Consider the following 18,193-nt stretch of genomic DNA (forward strand, 5'->3'; position numbering starts at 1 on the left):
AACTGCAAATACTACGTGGTTTTGCTTCTTGTTTCAGTTATCAGTTGATAAGGATGCATCAGCTTTCAGAACCTGGGATTTTTTTATTAATAATTTTTTTTATTTAGCAGCTGTTATTTCTCTTACCTATGTATGGCATGTTAATCTATATATTTCTCTTAAGTCCTACAGTAATCTCTGTTCAAAATTAATCTCTGTGTATGAATCGGACTGTAATTCTGCAGTAGAGTCTGTTACACAGCTCTTAACAGTCTTTGGTGAAACTCTACTCTTTTTGTAATGTAGCCTTATGTCTTTACAGAAAAGAGTGGGAAGAAGAGAAAGGACAGCAACAGCTTTTAGTGAAAAGGTTAGAATGACCAGGATTGGCCAAGATACTTGAAGATTAGGCATTTTAATGTTCTAAACTGATCAGGAATTTCGGCTTTCTAAATCTTTGAAAACAACACTCAATGATACATTTTATTATGGTCTCAGAGGAAAGAGTATTTTTCCATTGTCAAAATCCATTACTTACTGTCATAAACTTCAGCATTACCTTGAAATTTGGCAGGACTGTAGCACAAACTGGTAGAAGGAAAGAGAAGACAAATCTGATTATGACATAGAGAAGACTTTTCTTTTTAAGGAACATCTATATGTAATGCGTTAACAACAGAGGAGACTGGAGAACCTTCTGCTATTTCCTACTGTGTGTATGTAGCTTAGTGGGACAATAATGGCTTTTGGGAGTGTGAACCCTTATATTGTATTTATGTTTCATTGTAGAAATTACTGCACAGTCAGATGCCAGTGAAATTCGACAGGACTGGAAGCCGACATTCCTTAGTAATGAAGAGTTCACACAGTTAATGTTAGAGGTATATTATTCCTGTTTTTCTGGGAGTAGAGTATTTCCTTACAGAGAGCCATTCCTTGATGAAATTTTTCAGTTTGATGGTATAGCTTTTTATTTTCTTATTTCAGTTGTAACTGCATGTTTTTATTAAAATCAAGTCAAAATTCCTAATGCATGCATTGTAATGCAAAACAATTTTTCTTCTAACTGCATTTTCGATTACATAAAACTTTATAACAAAGCAAGTCCACAAATGAACATACTTACTGTCAAAGTGGATATTTTAAATGATCACCTTAAGGAGGGTACTAGTTAAATAAAGAATTGTTATGCATAAATTAAAATCTTAACCATAAAAAAGGCTCAACACATCCACGTAACTTGTAAGCAATAAAGTGTTTAATTTCTTTGCTTTTTGCACTTTCCAAAAATGGTGTGTGAACATTACTTTGCTAAAGATGATTACATGAATAGTTGGGATTACTACTACAAATAAACTTCCAGTATAAGCTATCATTTCCTTGGAAATAAGGATAAGTCATTTGTATCTTGATAGTGAAACAATTTTTAGTAACAGTTAAATTATTAAACTAAATGAACAAGCACTTTCTATTTTTATTCTTTAGTTAAAGCTTTTGTTTGAGGCAGATTTAAAAAGCAAAAAGTTCTGATTTTCTGTACTTATTTTTTCCAATAATTCTCTGTGATGAATTTGCATATTTTTTTCCAACGAGTTAGTAAGTTGCTTCTGTTTTTCAAGGGGTTTTTTAGCTGGTTTTGGCATTTCCTAAGTCCTCTTACAAAATACGTGTTCACAACTAGTGTCTGTAAAGCTAGAACTGTATGATACAAGAAATATTTTCAAAGATGTGAGCTTTAAAATTTCCTATTTAGAAATACAGTTCTGTCATGCTTTTATGTTTGGTAGCGTTCAGCTACAAGGTAGGTTGTTATGTTCAGTGGGAATAAGTTTGAGGTAAGCAGAAGATGAGGCAGGCAGAGCTGTATCGCACAATTTTCAAGTCTCTATAAATTGTTGCTACAAGTTTCTTTTGAGATTGGGAAGACTGAGATTTTAAACTTCCACCTTTTTTGCTTTTTTTCTCTGGCTCATTTTTCTGAGTTTTGTGATGTTTGAAATGATGATGGAGTTGAAGATAACATGCAGGCATAGTGGGAGTGGGGAAACAGTGGCTAGCTGTATACAGGCTTGCTTCTGAAACCATAGATTATTTAAGAACAGAACAGCATGGGAATTATAAAGCTCATAGTGTAAAAGCAGACTTAAGAAGTAGTAATGAAAGGCATTCTCGTTTTTATAGTAAACTAAAATTGATGTAAATTGTTCTCCATGTTGAATATAGCTTAACATTTTTAATATGCTCTGTTTCTTTTTATTTAACTGCCTATTATGTTTAATTTCAGGCTCTTGATGGTTTTTTTTTAGCAATTATGACAGATGGAAATATAATATATGTGTCTGAAAGTGTAACTCCCTTACTTGAACATTTGCCAGTAAGTACAAATTGCTTTCTATAATGTATCAGTTTGTCTGTGGATGGTGTTCTGCTATGGGTACTAATGAATCGTTAGCCTTTTTGGCATTATAGAGGATATGTATGCTTTGTTTTAATGCTTTTGCCTTTTCTTCAGCACAACTTCTTTCTACTGGTCTGTCTCCTATATTAAACATTTACTTTGGAAATACAGAATACAGTCAGCACTATGTTAGGCAGGATTATGAAGTGCCAGACTAGCATCAGTTTCTCTTTAACATAGCTGAAATAACAGTTGACAGCAGGACACCCTTTAGAGTTCACACCTATCACAGCCTCTACGTGAGTCAGAGGGTTATTGCTAAAAAGTGATATCCTTGGAATTTTTTTAAACTACTTTTTTACTCCTTTCTTGCCAAAGAACTCGTAAGACATGCATTGCTGCCGGTTCTGCTTTTTAAGCTAGATACATACTTTGGGTTATATCACATTCACTCATCTTTAATCTTAGTGGCATTGCTCACTGGTAAATTTAACATTGTAGTTTTTAAAGTTACCTTTGAATAATGTTGTTCTGAAATGAAGCAGATTAGTACTCAAAAACGCAAACAATTGATGAGTGAAACAGTGAGTTCTTTTCCAGAAGAGAAGGACAAATGACTGTTAAAGGCTAGGTGCCTTGCTGTGTTTTTGTAAATATCTGAGTTATTTACATGCTGAGTATTTTGTTAAACTTGGAGTGGCGTATTTAAAAAATGATTCTGCAGAACATGAATACCCCTAAGGTATGCATGGTATCAGCCTGCAAATTTTGAAAAATGTACCGGTAATTATGATTAGTTTTTTTTAAAAAAAGTCGAATTTATCAAGTTCTCGGAGGCACATTTGTACTTTGCTTTTAGGTGTGATTTATATGTTGCAACCATACATTCTGTGATCACTGTTTTCTGAATACTTAATCAAATGCATTTGTGCACATGATTAGTTGTTCCATTGTTCAATTTTATTGCATTCATCTCTGTTGTTCCCAGTTTTGTGTACATAGTTGTGGAACTAATTATGAAATAATGTTGTGGGTTGACCCCAGCCGGCAACTAAGCACTGCACCAGTGCTTGCTTGCTCACTCCCACCTGAAGGGATGGGGGAGAAAATTGGAAAAGTAAGAAAACTCCTGGGTTGAGATAAAAGCAAAAGTCATGCACAGAAGCAAAGCAAAACAAGGAATTCATTCACCACTGCCCATCAGCAGCCCGGTGTTCAGCCACCTCCAGGAAGGCAGGGCTCCATAATGCCTAACAGTTACTTGGGAAGACAAAAGGCATCAGTCCAAACATCTCCCCCTTCCTTCTTCTTCCCCCAGCTTTGTATGCTGAGCATGACGCCTTATGGTTTGGAATATCCCTTTGGTCAGCTGGGGTCAGCTGTCCTGGCTGTGTCCCCTCCCAACTTCTTGTGCACCCCCAGCCGGCTCGCTGGTGGGGTTGTGTGAGGAGCAGAAAAGCCATTGGCTCTGTGTAAGCATCGCTCTGCAGTAACTAAAACATTCCTGTATTATCAATACTTTTCAGCACAAATCCAAAACAGCACCATACTGTCTACTATGAAGAAAATTACCCCAGCCAAAGCCAGCAATTGTATTTATAAAATCAATTGCAATTGGATATAATTATTGGTAACATGATAACCTATATGATGTAGGGAGGGTCTGTCTTTTGTTCCAAGAAATTATTTCAGTGTAGAGGATGCCACTGACAGGTTACAGTGCCCTAGAACAACTCCCTATAATTTCTAATTAAAATGCTTCTTTACATGGAATTTTTGCATCCCAGGGAAGTTAATACAAGACTCCATTGTACTTCAATATGTATTTTTATCTGCTTTTCATTTAGTGTTTTTCATTAAAGGTTTTGCAGTGCCGAAATTAAGACATAAAAGTGAGATTTTTTTCATGCAGAATATTCATGTGTATTCCAGCAGGTGGCTTTGTTGAGTCAGTAATGTTCTTCTGAATTGTGGAATTGTTTTGCATTTAAATAGTAGGCTTTGTGACATTATACATCTTGCACTAGTTTAATGCTTATGAAATTTTTTTCTTTCAGTCTGATCTTGTGGATCAGAGTGTATTTAATTTTATCCCAGAGGGGGAACATTCAGAAATTTATAAAATACTGTCTTCTCATCTGCTGGAAAGTGGTTCATTGACACCAGAATACTTAAAATGTAAGTAGTTACTGCAGGTTAACCTGTGTAGGCAGCTCAGACCCCACAGCCACTCACTCGCTCTCCCTAGTGGGATGGGGAAACAGTCAGAAGGGTAAAAGTGACAGAACTTGTGGGTTGAGATAAAGATGGCTTAACAGGTAAAACAAAAGCCATGTACGCAAGCAAAGCGAAATAAGGAATTAATTTGCTACTTCCTATCAGCAGGCAGGTGTTTAGCCATTTCCAGGAAGGCAGGACTCCATCGTGTGTAATGGTTACTTGGGAAGACAAATGCTGTAAGCAGAAATGTCTCCCCCCTCCCTCCTCCTTTTCTCCCCCCTCCCTCCTCCTTTTCTCCCCCCTCCCTCCTCCTTTTCTCCCCCCTCCCTCCTCCTTTTCTCCCCCCTCCCTCCTCCTTTTCTCCCCCCTCCCTCCTCCTTTTCTCCCCCCTCCCTCCTCCTTTTCTCCCCCCTCCCTCCTCCTTTTCTCCCCCCTCCCTCCTCCTTTTCTCCCCCCTCCCTCCTCCTTTTCTCCCCCCTCCCTCCTCCTTTTCTCCCCCCTCCCTCCTCCTTTTCTCCCCCCTCCCTCCTCCTTTTCTCCCCCCTCCCTCCTCCTTTTCTCCCCCCTCCCTCCTCCTTTTCTCCCCCCTCCCTCCTCCTTTTCTCCCCCCTCCCTCCTCCTTTTCTCCCCCCTCCCTCCTCCTTTTCTCCCCCCTCCCTCCTCCTTTTCTCCCCCCTCCCTCCTCCTTTTCTCCCCCCTCCCTCCTCCTTTTCTCCCCCCTCCCTCCTCCTTTTCTCCCCCCTCCCTCCTCCTTTTCTCCCCCCTCCCTCCTCCTTTTCTCCCCCCTCCCTCCTCCTTTCCCCAACTTTTATTGCTGAGCACAGTGTCATATATGGTATGGGATATCCCTTAGACCAGGGGTCCTCAAACTTTTTAACCAGGGGGCCGGCGCACGGATGCAGTGGCAGGCAGCCATCTGCGGCTGCTTGGTTCCCCCCCCAACCCCCGGCGGGGGGGGGTGTCTGTAAATACTGGGGGCCGGATTGAGGGCCCTGGGGGGCTGTATCTGGCCCGCGGGCCGTAGTTTGAGGACCCCTGCCTTAGGTCAACTGTCCTGGCTGTGTCCCCTCCCAGCTTCTTGTGCACCCCCAGCCTGCTCGCTGGCAGGGCAGTGTGCGAAGCAGAAAGGGCCTTTGCACTGGGTAAGCACTGCTCAGCAATAGCTAAAACATCCCTGTTATCAATGCTGGTTTAGTCACAAACCCAAACCACAGCAACATATGAGCTGCTATGAAGAAAATTAACTCTATCCCAGATAAAACCATTACAGTAGTTATGTTAAAAATAATCTGCAGTGTGTTAACATGATCAGTTCTTTTTCTTCTAAACAGAAAAAGGGTGAGCCTTGAAGAACAAAAGTGCTTTTTGTTGTTTCCCCCCTGCTGAAGAGTAGAATTTTCAGCATTCCATTGCATTTCACTCTGTGACTTTCCCATGTATAAGAAAGTTTCATCTTGTTTATATAGCTTCTATTTAGACAGTTGTAGCAGTTGGCAAGAATAAAAACATAGCAGCCTAATGAGTTTTGGAAGTGCACGCTTTAGTAAACAAGTTCAGGGCAGCTGCTGCTTTAAAATAGCTCTAGTTTTTTGGGGGGTTCTGTCACTAGCATTCAGACCCTTCATGCACAAATTCTAAAGGAGTTCTTTTCTTTAGGTTAGTTAATATCACGGTGGTTAAAAGCAGAGGCTGTAGTCATTTGTAATCACAACACTTACTGTATCTCGATAAGTGTGCAGCTTAATTATTCCTGCTTTTCATTTCATGTTGTCTGTGCATTTCATCAAGCGTATAACCTATTAATTTGTTTATTCTTTTCTCAGCGAAAAATCAACTAGAATTCTGTTGCCATATGCTGCGAGGAACAATAGATCCAAAAGAGCAACCTACGTATGAATACGTAAAATTTATAGGAAATTTCAAGTGTTTGAATAACGGTAAGTAATTTCAGTAATGTTAGCGTGGAACATCTAGGCAGCTTCAGAACTAAACAGGCTTGGGACCATTGTGCAAACCTTAATGATGAACTAAAATCAGTCTTTCAAAAGAAGATTTTGAAGCAGAGTTATATCACTTCTTCATTGGTTTAGTGAAAAAAAAGAAAAGCTGCCTATCAGGTATTGCAGGTCTGTGTGTTTGAATGTGAAATGTAGTAATTATGGTTAATGCTTTCAATTAAAGAAAACTAGTATCTTGTAAAATATTTTTACAAGAATGTAAGAGAAATTTAAGCAAAGACTTTAAAATAAAAAGCCTGGATTTAGCATATGGATTGAAGCATAATCCATACTTACTTAAGCAGGTGACCAAGTAACTTGAAGATCAGTGGTACTGAGTACCTGCAGTTCTCGTTATGCAGTGAGCTGGGAAGTAAAATGTAGTTTTCCCCCCTTTCAGTTCTGTGCTTTCACCAACAGGAGTTACCACTCAGATAAGTGGGTGGGCCAGTACAGTTTTCTGCACTGAGTTCCTTCTCCCTTCCATTGAAGTTATTTTTATTAGTTATATACTCGTATTATTTCTCTGTACTATGTCTCCAATCTGTTTGGCCAGCCTGTGAAGCCTGTTTACTTGAGAGGCATTTGGTCAGCCAGCCAAACGGCTTGTGCGACGTGGTCAGTAGTATATCTTCATAAAGATCGACCCCCAAAATGTTATCAAAAACAGTATCTTGTAAATAAACCTGTAGGGTTTTTATGTGGTGTCAGTATTTTTCTCACAAAACAGGGAGAGGTTGGGTCTTAGTGCCAAATGCAGGTATGTAATATTATAGGAAAGACAAGAAACAGGCCTGAAAAGGCCAAATATGGTGCTAGTCTTGGAAAGAGGAGGGTTTGGGAAACTGCAGACCTATCAATTGCATTTCAATATTGGGAAATACTCTAGAACAAATAATTAAACTACACGTGAATTTCAGGAAGGCCAGCAAGGAACTGAATAGCAACCATTGTGGATTTTTCAGGTAAAGATAGCAGCAAATCAAGTCAGTTACCTCTGCCAAAGAGTAGCACACTGTGGATAAGAGGACAAAGCACAAATAAATGACAGATTTTTTAATATGCTTTAGGCAGTTACCATAATCTGTTCTTGCAAACACGTAAGGGGATCACGTTAATTGAAATTGCTGGAGAGTAGCTGCAGAAACTGGTTGGAAAGGTTACCAGTGTTCATTGTCAAAATGGAGTTTTAATGAATGTCTGGATTTAAACAGTATTTTCATTAACATAGTTTGCAGTCATGAAATGATGCAAGAACACTAAAAACAAGATAAGAATTCAGCCCCAAGTTTAGAAAATAAATTATTTTTTGAGAAAAAACCCAGACAAATTGACTAAGTAGTCAAATGCAAGTTACTCCATGTAGGAATAACAAACTTTATGACCAGGACAAAAGGTTATAGTCAGCTAGATACCAGTCCTTTAGAAAAAGGAATTAACTGGGGAATGTAAACTGAACATGACCAAATCACCATGACCAACCACCAAGTTGTGAAATGCCAAAAGGCCCTTTTAAAGGATAGTCTGAACCATATGAAATAATCCCACTGCAATTCTTAGCACCTGTATGTCCTTATCCAGTTTTTGACACTTACTTGTTGGAAGTAAAGCAGTTGAAGGGAGTTCAGAGTAGAGCAGTGAAAGCAATCAGAAATTTAAAAGTCTTAACTTACAAGGCAAGATAAATTCCGAAGACCAAAGGAGAAGGGATAAGATAAAGAGGAAGGAATTTACCTGTTCTCTTTCTGATGGAAAGAGCAAGGAGCTGTAAGTTTAAATTGCATGAAGAAACTTCAGTAGAAGTTCTCATCTGGAGTTGAACTTGAACCAGTTAGGCTTGGAAGGGCTTGACAGCAGTTTGGAGTCACCATCTCTAGAGCTTAGTAAAGATAAACTAAATTGATATCTGCTGGAAATGAAAGGTAAGGTTAATCTGTTTTGAGGTCTAGTCCATCCCTTGCCCCCTTGTGATTCCATCCACCTCTGTGATTCAGTACGTGGAATCTGTTTGTTCTCAGCTCAGTGTCCTGATTTGTTCACATACGTATTACATAATTATGTCTTTGATAGTTGTTACTTAGTATGTCTTCAGCTTGTGTCATTTGAATGTGATGGAAGCCTAGAAAAAAATAGTTACCTCAAAATCTAAAAGAAAAAGTTAGCAAAACCTGATAAAAAGAGAAGTTTTACAAGATATTTTTGAAGCAAGTATATTCCAGTCATTTTCAGTAGTTACCAAGAAGGATTAGAATTGCTATTATTTTCTTAGAAGTGCTCTGTCAGGTAATATCATATTAACTGTAATTTTCATTCCTTGAGAAAGTTACCTGGTGGCTGTATACCCATTACTACTCTACAACTACTATTCCTGTGCGTATTTGTGTATATGTAGCATTTTTCTTAATGCATGTTGTTATAAACAAAGCACATTAGATAAATATTGGGCCATTTGTCTTGTGATCTTATTGCCGTATTCCTCCACGCTTATATTGTAGTGTGTTGACCTCCTCTCCTCTATCTTCCCTCAGTTCCCAACTCAGCGCACAATGGTTTTGAAGGAACTATTCAGCGATCTCACCGACCTTCATACGAAGACAAAGTTTGCTTTGTAGCCACAGTTAGATTAGCTACACCTCAATTTATCAAGGTATTATGCACAAATGAAACCACTTTTTTGTATCATTTTTACATGGACTCTGAACAGGAAAGCTTCAGAGAGAATGCACACATTTCAAATATTATTAATGAAAACCATAAAGGATTTTATTACATGAAACTGAAAGTGTGTTTTTTTCTTCACACATAGATAGGTTAAACATTGTGCAAAAGGCTAAGTGTTATGCACAGCATCAAATGAAGTTATGGTGAATACAATTTCTAAATAATCACATAAAATAGTAATATGCAAGAAATAAATTTAGAAGTCCATAGGAATATAAATTAGCAAGTTTAACATAAACAAAGATAGCAGTGAGATTACATGGAGAAATTAATATTTTAGTTGAAATTTGGATGTGAGTTTTATGCTGATGGTCTTGCTGTACCTTGACACAGAAGCAGATCTGGTAGGGCTTAATGAAAGCTTGCATTACTTGTCAGTAACAGAGAGTTGGTTTTGAGGTAACAGAACTCTTTTTGTTTTGTTTCAGTGCTGTTATTCAGTAACTTGGTCGTTTAAAAAGAACATTTTGCTTAACTGCAACTATGCAGTGAAGGTATCTTTCCAAGTTTAGAATTGATTGTGGATGAAGTTAGTAGTTTACTAAGTATAATCCTGTTCCTCACCAAAATCAGTCAAATACTCAAGATACAGTACAGGATAGTCCGTGGTGGTGACTCAGATTATATGTTTTATACAAATATATTAATCAAGGTACAAGATAGTCTACTATCTAACGCTTGTTCTTGCAATTCAGTTGTAAAAAATGCCATGAAATGTATATATGGCACATCGGTAAGCTGCTGCCCGCCATGCAGAACCCTTTGACCATTTAAATTTTCTGCCCATAAGTTGAATGCACTGGTGTCTTAAGCTGAAGATCGGTGGTGGTAGCCTCTGAAGATGTGATATATACTTTGCACTTTGACAGCATAGTAGGGAGCCTGTGGAGAAATCAAACTTCTTCAATTCTGGCAGGCTGAATAGGAACTGGATCTCTCCAAACTGCATGCCAGAGAAAGTTTGTTGTCTATTTTTTCCTCAAGCCATGGAAATCTTTCATCTGACACTTTTCTTCCCATGTGGGTCTAAATAATGTTCTTCCTGTTATACCTACAGTTTGTAGAGATGTTACATGTGTACTTTTTGCTGCATGAAATGCTTGGGGGAATAAAGACCAACCGGGCATTATTTGCAAATATTTTTGTCTTTTAGTCTGACAGGAATATGCTATAGTAAAACTGGTTTTCCTACTTCTGGAACGGGACATTTGGAAGTTGAGGAACATCTGTTTATGATCTTTTCAGGTCTGTCAGTCTCCTGAGGGTAAAAGCATTACAGATTATATGGCCAAAGTTTCATTCCTCTACCTGAACTTCTGAGCCCCTACTGCCTAAGGAAGCTTTCATGTTACAGAGGTGTTAAGATCCTCTCAAGGGTTTCAGTTAGTGCTGTTCATCTGGGGAATCTTCTTGTGAAGAAGACCAACATGAGAGTGAAGACTTTTAATCTGAAAGTTACTTGCTTATACTCTTTGGATACCTTCTGTTATTATTGAGGCTAGCATTGAATAGACTACAGCAAATAAGTGTAACTTCAGGAGCTTCACCATCTCAGTAACTTTACTACCAGATGTGTGGTGCAGCCAGTAATGAGATGCGCATTTTAGTACTGGATTGCCTTATTTAAGGTAGAACCTGCCTGCTCATCTGCCACTTTTTGTCTTTATTTCAGATGGTATACGGTTCTGGATTTTTTTTAACCTAGAATGTAATTTCTCAAGGATATACAGTGCTTTTGCAGAAGGCCATAGTATTATTGAGAATAATCTCAGAAAGTTCACATTTTTGTTTTCTGCATATGACCCCACCACTTTTGTGACAAAATACGCCACAGATTTTGTTTCCTCAGCGAAGGGATTTGGCTCTACACATTCTTTAAAAATTTGTCTTGCATTTTAGCTGATAGATGGTTGAATCCTGTCAAGCAGGTAGGCTTAATCCAGCCAAAAGGATTCTACCAGAATAGTTTTTGTTATAAATTAAAGTCGTTTCTTTTCTAGATGCCTTGTTGAACAAGATAGCTTCTGCCCAGGAGTATTTTACAGTGGAATATCTGCAAATCATTAATACAAATACATTGAGTAATTGGATGCTAACTGGCTGCCAGCTCCTCTTTAACAATGATGTTTTTACTGTGATTTTACTCCCTGCACTACGTTATTTTTACTTTTGTTCTGAATCTTAGGAAAGTAGATGAACTTTAGGGTTTAGGGGTAGTTTCAGTTTTGAAGGTTAAGTCTTACTAACTGGAAGTCACACCAAGAATCATAAATTTGTGCGCAGGATGATTTTGTTCATTACCTTCATCATATAACTCACTTTCTAGTCACTGCCTTTAGATTTTACATGATGAAGGTGAGGAAAAAATATTGCCTAGGTATGTTCAATTTTTTCTTTCATAGAAAGAAAACTTAGAAATATCTATTTAAAGAACTGCAAAATATGCACTTAAACTCTCTGTGTTGTAATGTGGAAGAATGTAAAGGAAGGTGGTCTCTTTGTAGGAACAACAGTTAGTCTACTGTATTTTTTCTGTAGGACTATTTTAGTTACAGATGTTTGCAGGGCAGCAGGGTGCTTGTCTGTCCACATCTGTCATGAATATTATGTCACTGCAGCAGCAGCTTCCATAGTGTGGTCTGCAGGAAACTGTTGTGGTATCTGATCATCAATAGATTCTACTGTGTTCCTGGCAATGGGAATACCGTTGCAAGTTCCTACAAGTATGACACAGTGTGCAGGTGTTCAAAAAAGGATTTACTGATCTGTAATTTTATTATAATTCTTTGACGGGTGTATGCATGCATGCATGCATTCTATCATCCATCTTTCTTTTTGTAAGGCAGTACTAGAGGAGTTTGCAAAAGAACTGATTGCCTTGGGGTACTTGGCTCTGTTACTGTCTCAGCATCAGGCACAGTACTTGGGGCATCTTTACCTGTCTGGAAGGGGATGATAGAAATTGACTGACATGCACTGATTGCACGTGTCTGAGCAGAATACATTTAAAACGATGTACAGAATATCTCGAGGATTTGTTGTAATAGTGGAGATGCAATCATTCTTGTACTTTTCACGAGTTCTAAACATAAGAATAGGGTGTTCTTTGTAGTATGTCTGTGCCTTCAAGCCAAAGAGATTCAGATTACTCTGTATTTACAAAAAGGTAGAATCGTATTCCTAAACTCAAAATAACATGACCATCTTGCTAATGTTGGGTTTTACACATTATAAGCATAAATTGTAATCGGAGTGTCTGGTGGGAGTGTTTCATGTCATCTTTTGCTTGTTAGAAGTTGAAAGCTTAAGTGCAGGAACTATGGATTTCTGCTTGTACTGCTGTGGTTGTAGATAACTGAGTTTGAGTTTCATCTCACACCAGGGTTGTTCCATTTAAATCAACTTAATGTCAACCTCGCACAGCTGAGATTAGATTCTACCTCATACTATGCATCTAAACAAGCAAAACCAATGAAGCTGTCTAAAAATAATAACTATTGTAGACTTACCTACTAACTTTAGGCAAGTCTGAATTTCAAAAGAGTTTATGAATTAGAATAGAGCAGTTTTGAGAGAGTGTTGGTTTTTGTGTGTTTTTTTTTCTTCTTTTTAGGAAATGTGCACTGTTGAAGAACCCAATGAAGAGTTCACATCTAGACATAGCTTAGAATGGAAGTTCCTATTCTTGGATCACAGGTGCAATTCCTTCTATGTATAGCAGTAATAGTAGCTGAATCACAGTGGTGGCTATAGTATTTAGAGTTCGCTAATCAGCATTAACTACTCATAGCTTGTGTTGGGTTAATTTTTAATTTTTTTCAGAGCACATGCTGTAATCAAGAAAACTTAAATAATGAAATACTTTTGTTTGGCTTTTTTGTGTGAAAATAAAATGACATTAATTTTTGTATTAATTAGGGCACCTCCAATAATAGGTTATCTTCCATTTGAAGTTTTGGGAACATCAGGCTATGATTATTATCACGTGGATGATCTAGATAATCTGGCAAAATGTCACGAACACTGTGAGTACGACTAAGTTGCTAAAACAAACAAGTTTGTTTTATAGATGTTTTGTGTAAAGTTTGTTAAATTGTACAACTGTCATAGAGAAATTTTGTGATATATTTGAGTGAAGCATCTTTACTCCTGTTTGACATTATTGCACTGCTGATCTTCATCTTTTTTCTTTTGATAACAGAACTACAAAAACATTTAACTTTATCTTATTATTTGGAGTTTTCATGGTGGTAAATTGGAGTGCACAGCACTATCACAAATACTTCTTCAGTTCTTCCATTAGCATTTAAAAGGCTTGTTTAATACATGCAAAAGTTGTTTGAACATTTAATAGAATAAGCTTTCTGTTTAGCTATGTTTTTCTTTATAAAGCTGTATTTAAGTTTTTTGCACGTAAATTTTTCAGAATATGTTAAAAAACCCCACAAAAACGGAAGTTTGAATTCTGCAGTTCTCTGAAAAATGCAGTGTAAATTTTTTTTTATAGAAAGCTACAGTTTAAAATCTGTTCTTTATCATTGTCATAATACCGGATTTAGACATGGTTTGGGACCATATGAAGCTGGGAAATAATGTTTATTATGCAATTGCAATATTTACAGCCTGGAAAGACAGTAAACTTTATTCTTTACTTCTATAGTAATGCAATATGGGAAAGGGAAGTCATGTTACTACAGATTCCTTACAAAGGGACAACAATGGATTTGGCTGCAAACACATTACTATATCACGTATCACCAGTGGAACTCCAGGCCAGAGTTTATTGTCTGTACGCACACTGTTGTAAGGTAAGTTATTTTAAAAAAATCTGTATTAAGAGATTCTAATGTCATGGGAGCTCTATTGTTAGTCTTTTTGGAGGTAGAGGAATCATAGCAGTTTAAAGAATCATTGGAACACTTCCTGAGGTACTTTGTAAGCAAGGTAGCTCTGAGGAGTTTGGTTTTTGAGGTATGTTTTTTAAATCATTCAAGATAATAGTAAATTTTTGGTTTGTCTTCTAGTTATGCGGAAGTTAGAGCAGAAAGACGACGAGAACTTGGTATTGAGGAGTCTCTTCCAGAGATTACAGCAGATAAAGTGAGTGGCTGATATAATTTTATTTTACTTATTCTCTCATACTAAAAATAATATGTAAGCAAATACATAGCCGCAAGAAGTGTTTTGTCCTGTTATAGATAAAGTAATTATTTTGATCTCTAAATAATATGACTGTTCAAAATGATCAAAGAAGTCTAGGAAGGGTGTTTGTTTAACTATGTTCTGCCCTGAACACTCACTCTCCTCTTTTCAGGGCTTCATGTGCATGTAGTTACAGCATGGCAGCACCCAGCAGTCCTTATTAAGATCTGATTCCTGCAGAGTTTGATTCATTAATAAATGTTCTTCCTTACTGGAAGCACCTATAATCTGAAATACCAAGGTCAACTCACAAAGATGGCTTAAAGGAATTCACAAGAGGAAAGCAGGAGCTGTTGCATTGTCTGACTGTCCCACTTCTTAGAAGTATACAAAATTCGTTTTGACTTAATGTCCTTGGAAGCCCAGTGAGTCATAGATAAGCCAGTTTATGCAGATGCTTTGTCACATTTTCCCCTGGCAGTTCAGAAATGTTCTCCCTTGGCAGTTCAGCAAGTTTCATCTGTCAGTGCTCCTTCTAGTGGAATTAACTCGTCCTTTTTCAAAAGAATAAGCAGTTGACTTATTACACTGGTGTTCAGACTGAACTGAGTTGCTCGAGAAGGAGGTCAGCTCAGTAGTCAGTTTATGGTGTGTGTCTCCGTGCATTTTGGTTTCTAAGCTTACATGGCTTTGGTTTGGTTTCTTTTCTAACGATAAAAGCCACAAATGGAAACTAAGCTTACAGGTATCAAACAGGCCGCTACTTCTGCACAGTCACCTGTGTAAGTGGGTTGATTAGACACAGCATGTTCTTAGATGTTTGCTAACAGAAATGTACTTCGTGTGCTGAATCAGATAATAATTATTGTTTGTATGTATGTGTCTCTTCAGAGTCAGGACTCTGGGTCTGACAATCACATAAACACAGTGAGTCTCAAAGAAGCACTGGAAAGATTTGATACCAGCCCCACACCTTCTGCTTCCTCCAGGAGTTCAAGAAAATCTTCACATACTGCAGTATCAGATCATTCATGTAAGCACCAACTGTTGAAAATATAATTGCCTTCCTAGTGAAGGCTTTCTCTGCTTACTTCAATCAAATGCATAACTAGCAGTTATTCATCATTTTATGAAGAGTGTGCAAATGAAAATGTCCTTTTTGATGGTTCAGAGATCTGCTGACCTCTCAGATTTTCAGAGGTTGTGTAGTGACTTCTAAAAGTTCAATAGCAGACCCTAGAACACTCCATTTCAGTCGATCAGATTCCATTATTGTTGGATAGTCAGGGTAAAAAAAGAGTCCAAGCCTTAAGCTTTTTTTTGTTAATGCAAAGTTTCCTGTGGTTTGATTATTGCATTGCAGAATTGAGATTACTATTAATATGTATCTTTCTGTTGTAACTCTGAACATTGTCAGCAACACCAACTAAAATGACGGTGGACACTAGCACTCCTCCAAGGCAAAGCTTACCGGGTCATGAAAAGACTGCACAAAGAAGATCATCTCTGAGTAGCCAGGTAACTCGTCAGAGAAAAATTTTGTATTTAATGAGTGTAATTCACCTTTAAAAGGTATTATTAAATCCATATAGTCTTTGTTCCATTTCTTCTGAAAACACATAATTTAGACTCTTAACAGTTTCACTTGGAATACATGACTATCAGAACTGTATGATCAATATGCAACTTCATTATACTACATTTTATGGAAATACAATAATTAAGCATAGAAGGTTTTTTTGACGTTAAAGTTTGCAAGATTTTGTATGAATCTTACCACTCACACAGAACTTCTTTCTGTGATTCTGCATTTTGAAGATAGATAGATAGATATGTATATAAGCTATTACATACATCTATATATCTATACAGTTGCCAACATGATGCTGTCTGTGTCCCTATAGAGAATTCATATAAACTCAGGGCTCTAAGAATATTAGTGAATACTTTCATATAGTTTCTGAAATCTTAGTTACAGGAGAAAATGTCATGTTTCATGTACTTGGTGCCCATGTTCCAAGCGAACTAATACATTCATTTCAGAAATAGTATGTTATTACAATACGTATTTTTAAAAATTATTAGTTTAAGAATAAATCAAAGGTGTCAACTTCCAAACTTGTTAAAAAAGCTTTTCCTTTACTATAAATAATACTTCTAAACTAGCTGTAATTTCTGATTTTCCTGTTTTATACCTATTGTTTTCATACAGTTTTAGCAGTGGAAAAATTACATATATATATATATATATAATGTATATAATCAATTACTCTTATGTTCTTAATTCTCTAATATTTGAGGTTAGATATTTCAGGAAACATTTACTTGGTTTTATCATATGTTCAGATGATGCTGTTTCAGAATTGACACTTAATGTAAAGAAATATTTCATGTCAAGTATGAAGTTCATTCTCTTCCAGTTATGGAACAATTTTTTAAATCCTAGTCTTTAAGCTCCCAGTCTCTTGGACAACCAGTAGCACAGCCAGCGATGTCTCAGCCTGCAACTTTACAGCTCCAGTCAGGCATGTCCCAGGTATGGTTTAAGTTGGTTTATTGTTTATTAAGTCTTGTGCTTATGGAGAACAGCATTGTTTCAGAGAAACTGGCTACTAATGACTTGGACAGGTGTCCTTTTCCAGGTAAAAAATGTGCTGGATGGCTGAGCCCAGAGACTGATGGTGAATAGAGTTAAATCCAGCTGGAGGCTGGTCACAGGTGGTGTTCCCCAGGGCTCAGTACTGGGGCCAGCTCTGTTTAATAACTGTATCAATGATCTGGATGAGGGGATCAAGTGCACCCAGTGTTGATCTGCTGGAGGGCAGGAAGGCTCTGCAGAGGGATCAGGACAGGCTGGACCGATGGGCCAAGGCCAGTGGATGAGGTTCAACAAGGTTCAGTGCCAGGTCCTGCTCTTCGGTCACACCAACCCCGTGCAGCACTACAGGCATGGGGAAGAGCGGCTGGAAACTGCCTGGGAGGAAAGGACTTGAGGGTGCTGGCTGACAGCCAGCTGAACATGAGCCAGCCGTGTGCCCAGGTGGCCAAGAAGGCCAAGAGCATCCTGGCTTGTACCAGAAATGGTGTGGCCAGCAGGACAAGGGCAGTGATCGTCCCCCTGTGCTCAGCAGCACTGGTGAGGCCGCACCTCGAACACTGTGTTCGGTTTTGGGGCCCTTATGACAAGACAGACACTGAGGTGCTGGAGTGTGTCCAGAGAAGGGGAACGGAGCTGGTGAAGGGTCTGGAGCACAAGTCCTATGAGGAGCAGCTGAGGGAACTGGCGGTGTTCAGCCTGGAGAGGAGGAGGCCTGAGGGGAGACATTATGGCTCTCTACAACTACCTGGTTGTACTAAGTGGGTTGTACAACTGGGTTGTACTGAGGTGGTTGTTGGTCTCTTCTCCCAAGTAGCAAGTGATAGGACAAGAGCAAATGGCCTCAAGTTGCACCAGGGGAGGTTTAGATTGGATATTAGGAAAAACTTCTTTGAAAGGATTGTCAAGCATCAGAACAGGCTGCCCAGGGAAGTAGTTGAGTCACCATCCCTGGGGGTGTTTGAAAGATGTGTAGATGTGATGCTTAGGGACATGGTGTAGTGACGGACTCGGCAGTCCTGGATTAACAGTTGGACTTGATGATCTTAAAGGTCTTTTTCCAACCAAAATGATTTTATTCTGTGTTCTGAATGTAAGATTAATTTCTCTTTCAGAAATTGAATTCTTTGGTGCCAGTGG

General features: G+C 38.2%; 1 protein-coding gene across 6 annotated transcripts in view; it reads left to right on the plus strand.

Moving 5' to 3' along the window:
• CLOCK (clock circadian regulator) overlaps positions 1 to 18,193 on the plus strand; it is a 68,272-nt gene that overhangs the window by 37,742 nt on the left and 12,337 nt on the right. For 5 of the 6 annotated variants that reach the window (XM_056332300.1, XM_056332266.1, XM_056332274.1 and 2 more), the window contains exons 9-20: positions 769 to 860; positions 2,264 to 2,353; positions 4,435 to 4,555; positions 6,421 to 6,534; positions 9,123 to 9,241; positions 12,929 to 13,011; positions 13,234 to 13,340; positions 13,976 to 14,123; positions 14,340 to 14,415; positions 15,349 to 15,490; positions 15,875 to 15,975; positions 16,904 to 16,993. In XM_056332300.1, the coding sequence (XP_056188275.1) occupies positions 769 to 860; positions 2,264 to 2,353; positions 4,435 to 4,555; positions 6,421 to 6,534; positions 9,123 to 9,241; positions 12,929 to 13,011; positions 13,234 to 13,340; positions 13,976 to 14,123; positions 14,340 to 14,415; positions 15,349 to 15,490; positions 15,875 to 15,975; positions 16,904 to 16,993 (1,283 nt within the window). Of the gene's footprint in view, positions 1 to 768; positions 861 to 2,263; positions 2,354 to 4,434; positions 4,556 to 6,420; positions 6,535 to 9,122; positions 9,242 to 12,928; positions 13,012 to 13,233; positions 13,341 to 13,975; positions 14,124 to 14,339; positions 14,416 to 15,348; positions 15,491 to 15,874; positions 15,976 to 16,903; positions 16,994 to 18,193 lie in introns of those variants that run through there. The other variant, XM_056332308.1, reaches the window with a different exon arrangement.

The sequence above is a fragment of the Falco biarmicus genome, chromosome 1 (genome assembly GCF_023638135.1).
Source record: "Falco biarmicus isolate bFalBia1 chromosome 1, bFalBia1.pri, whole genome shotgun sequence".
NCBI lineage: Eukaryota > Metazoa > Chordata > Aves > Falconiformes > Falconidae > Falco > Falco biarmicus.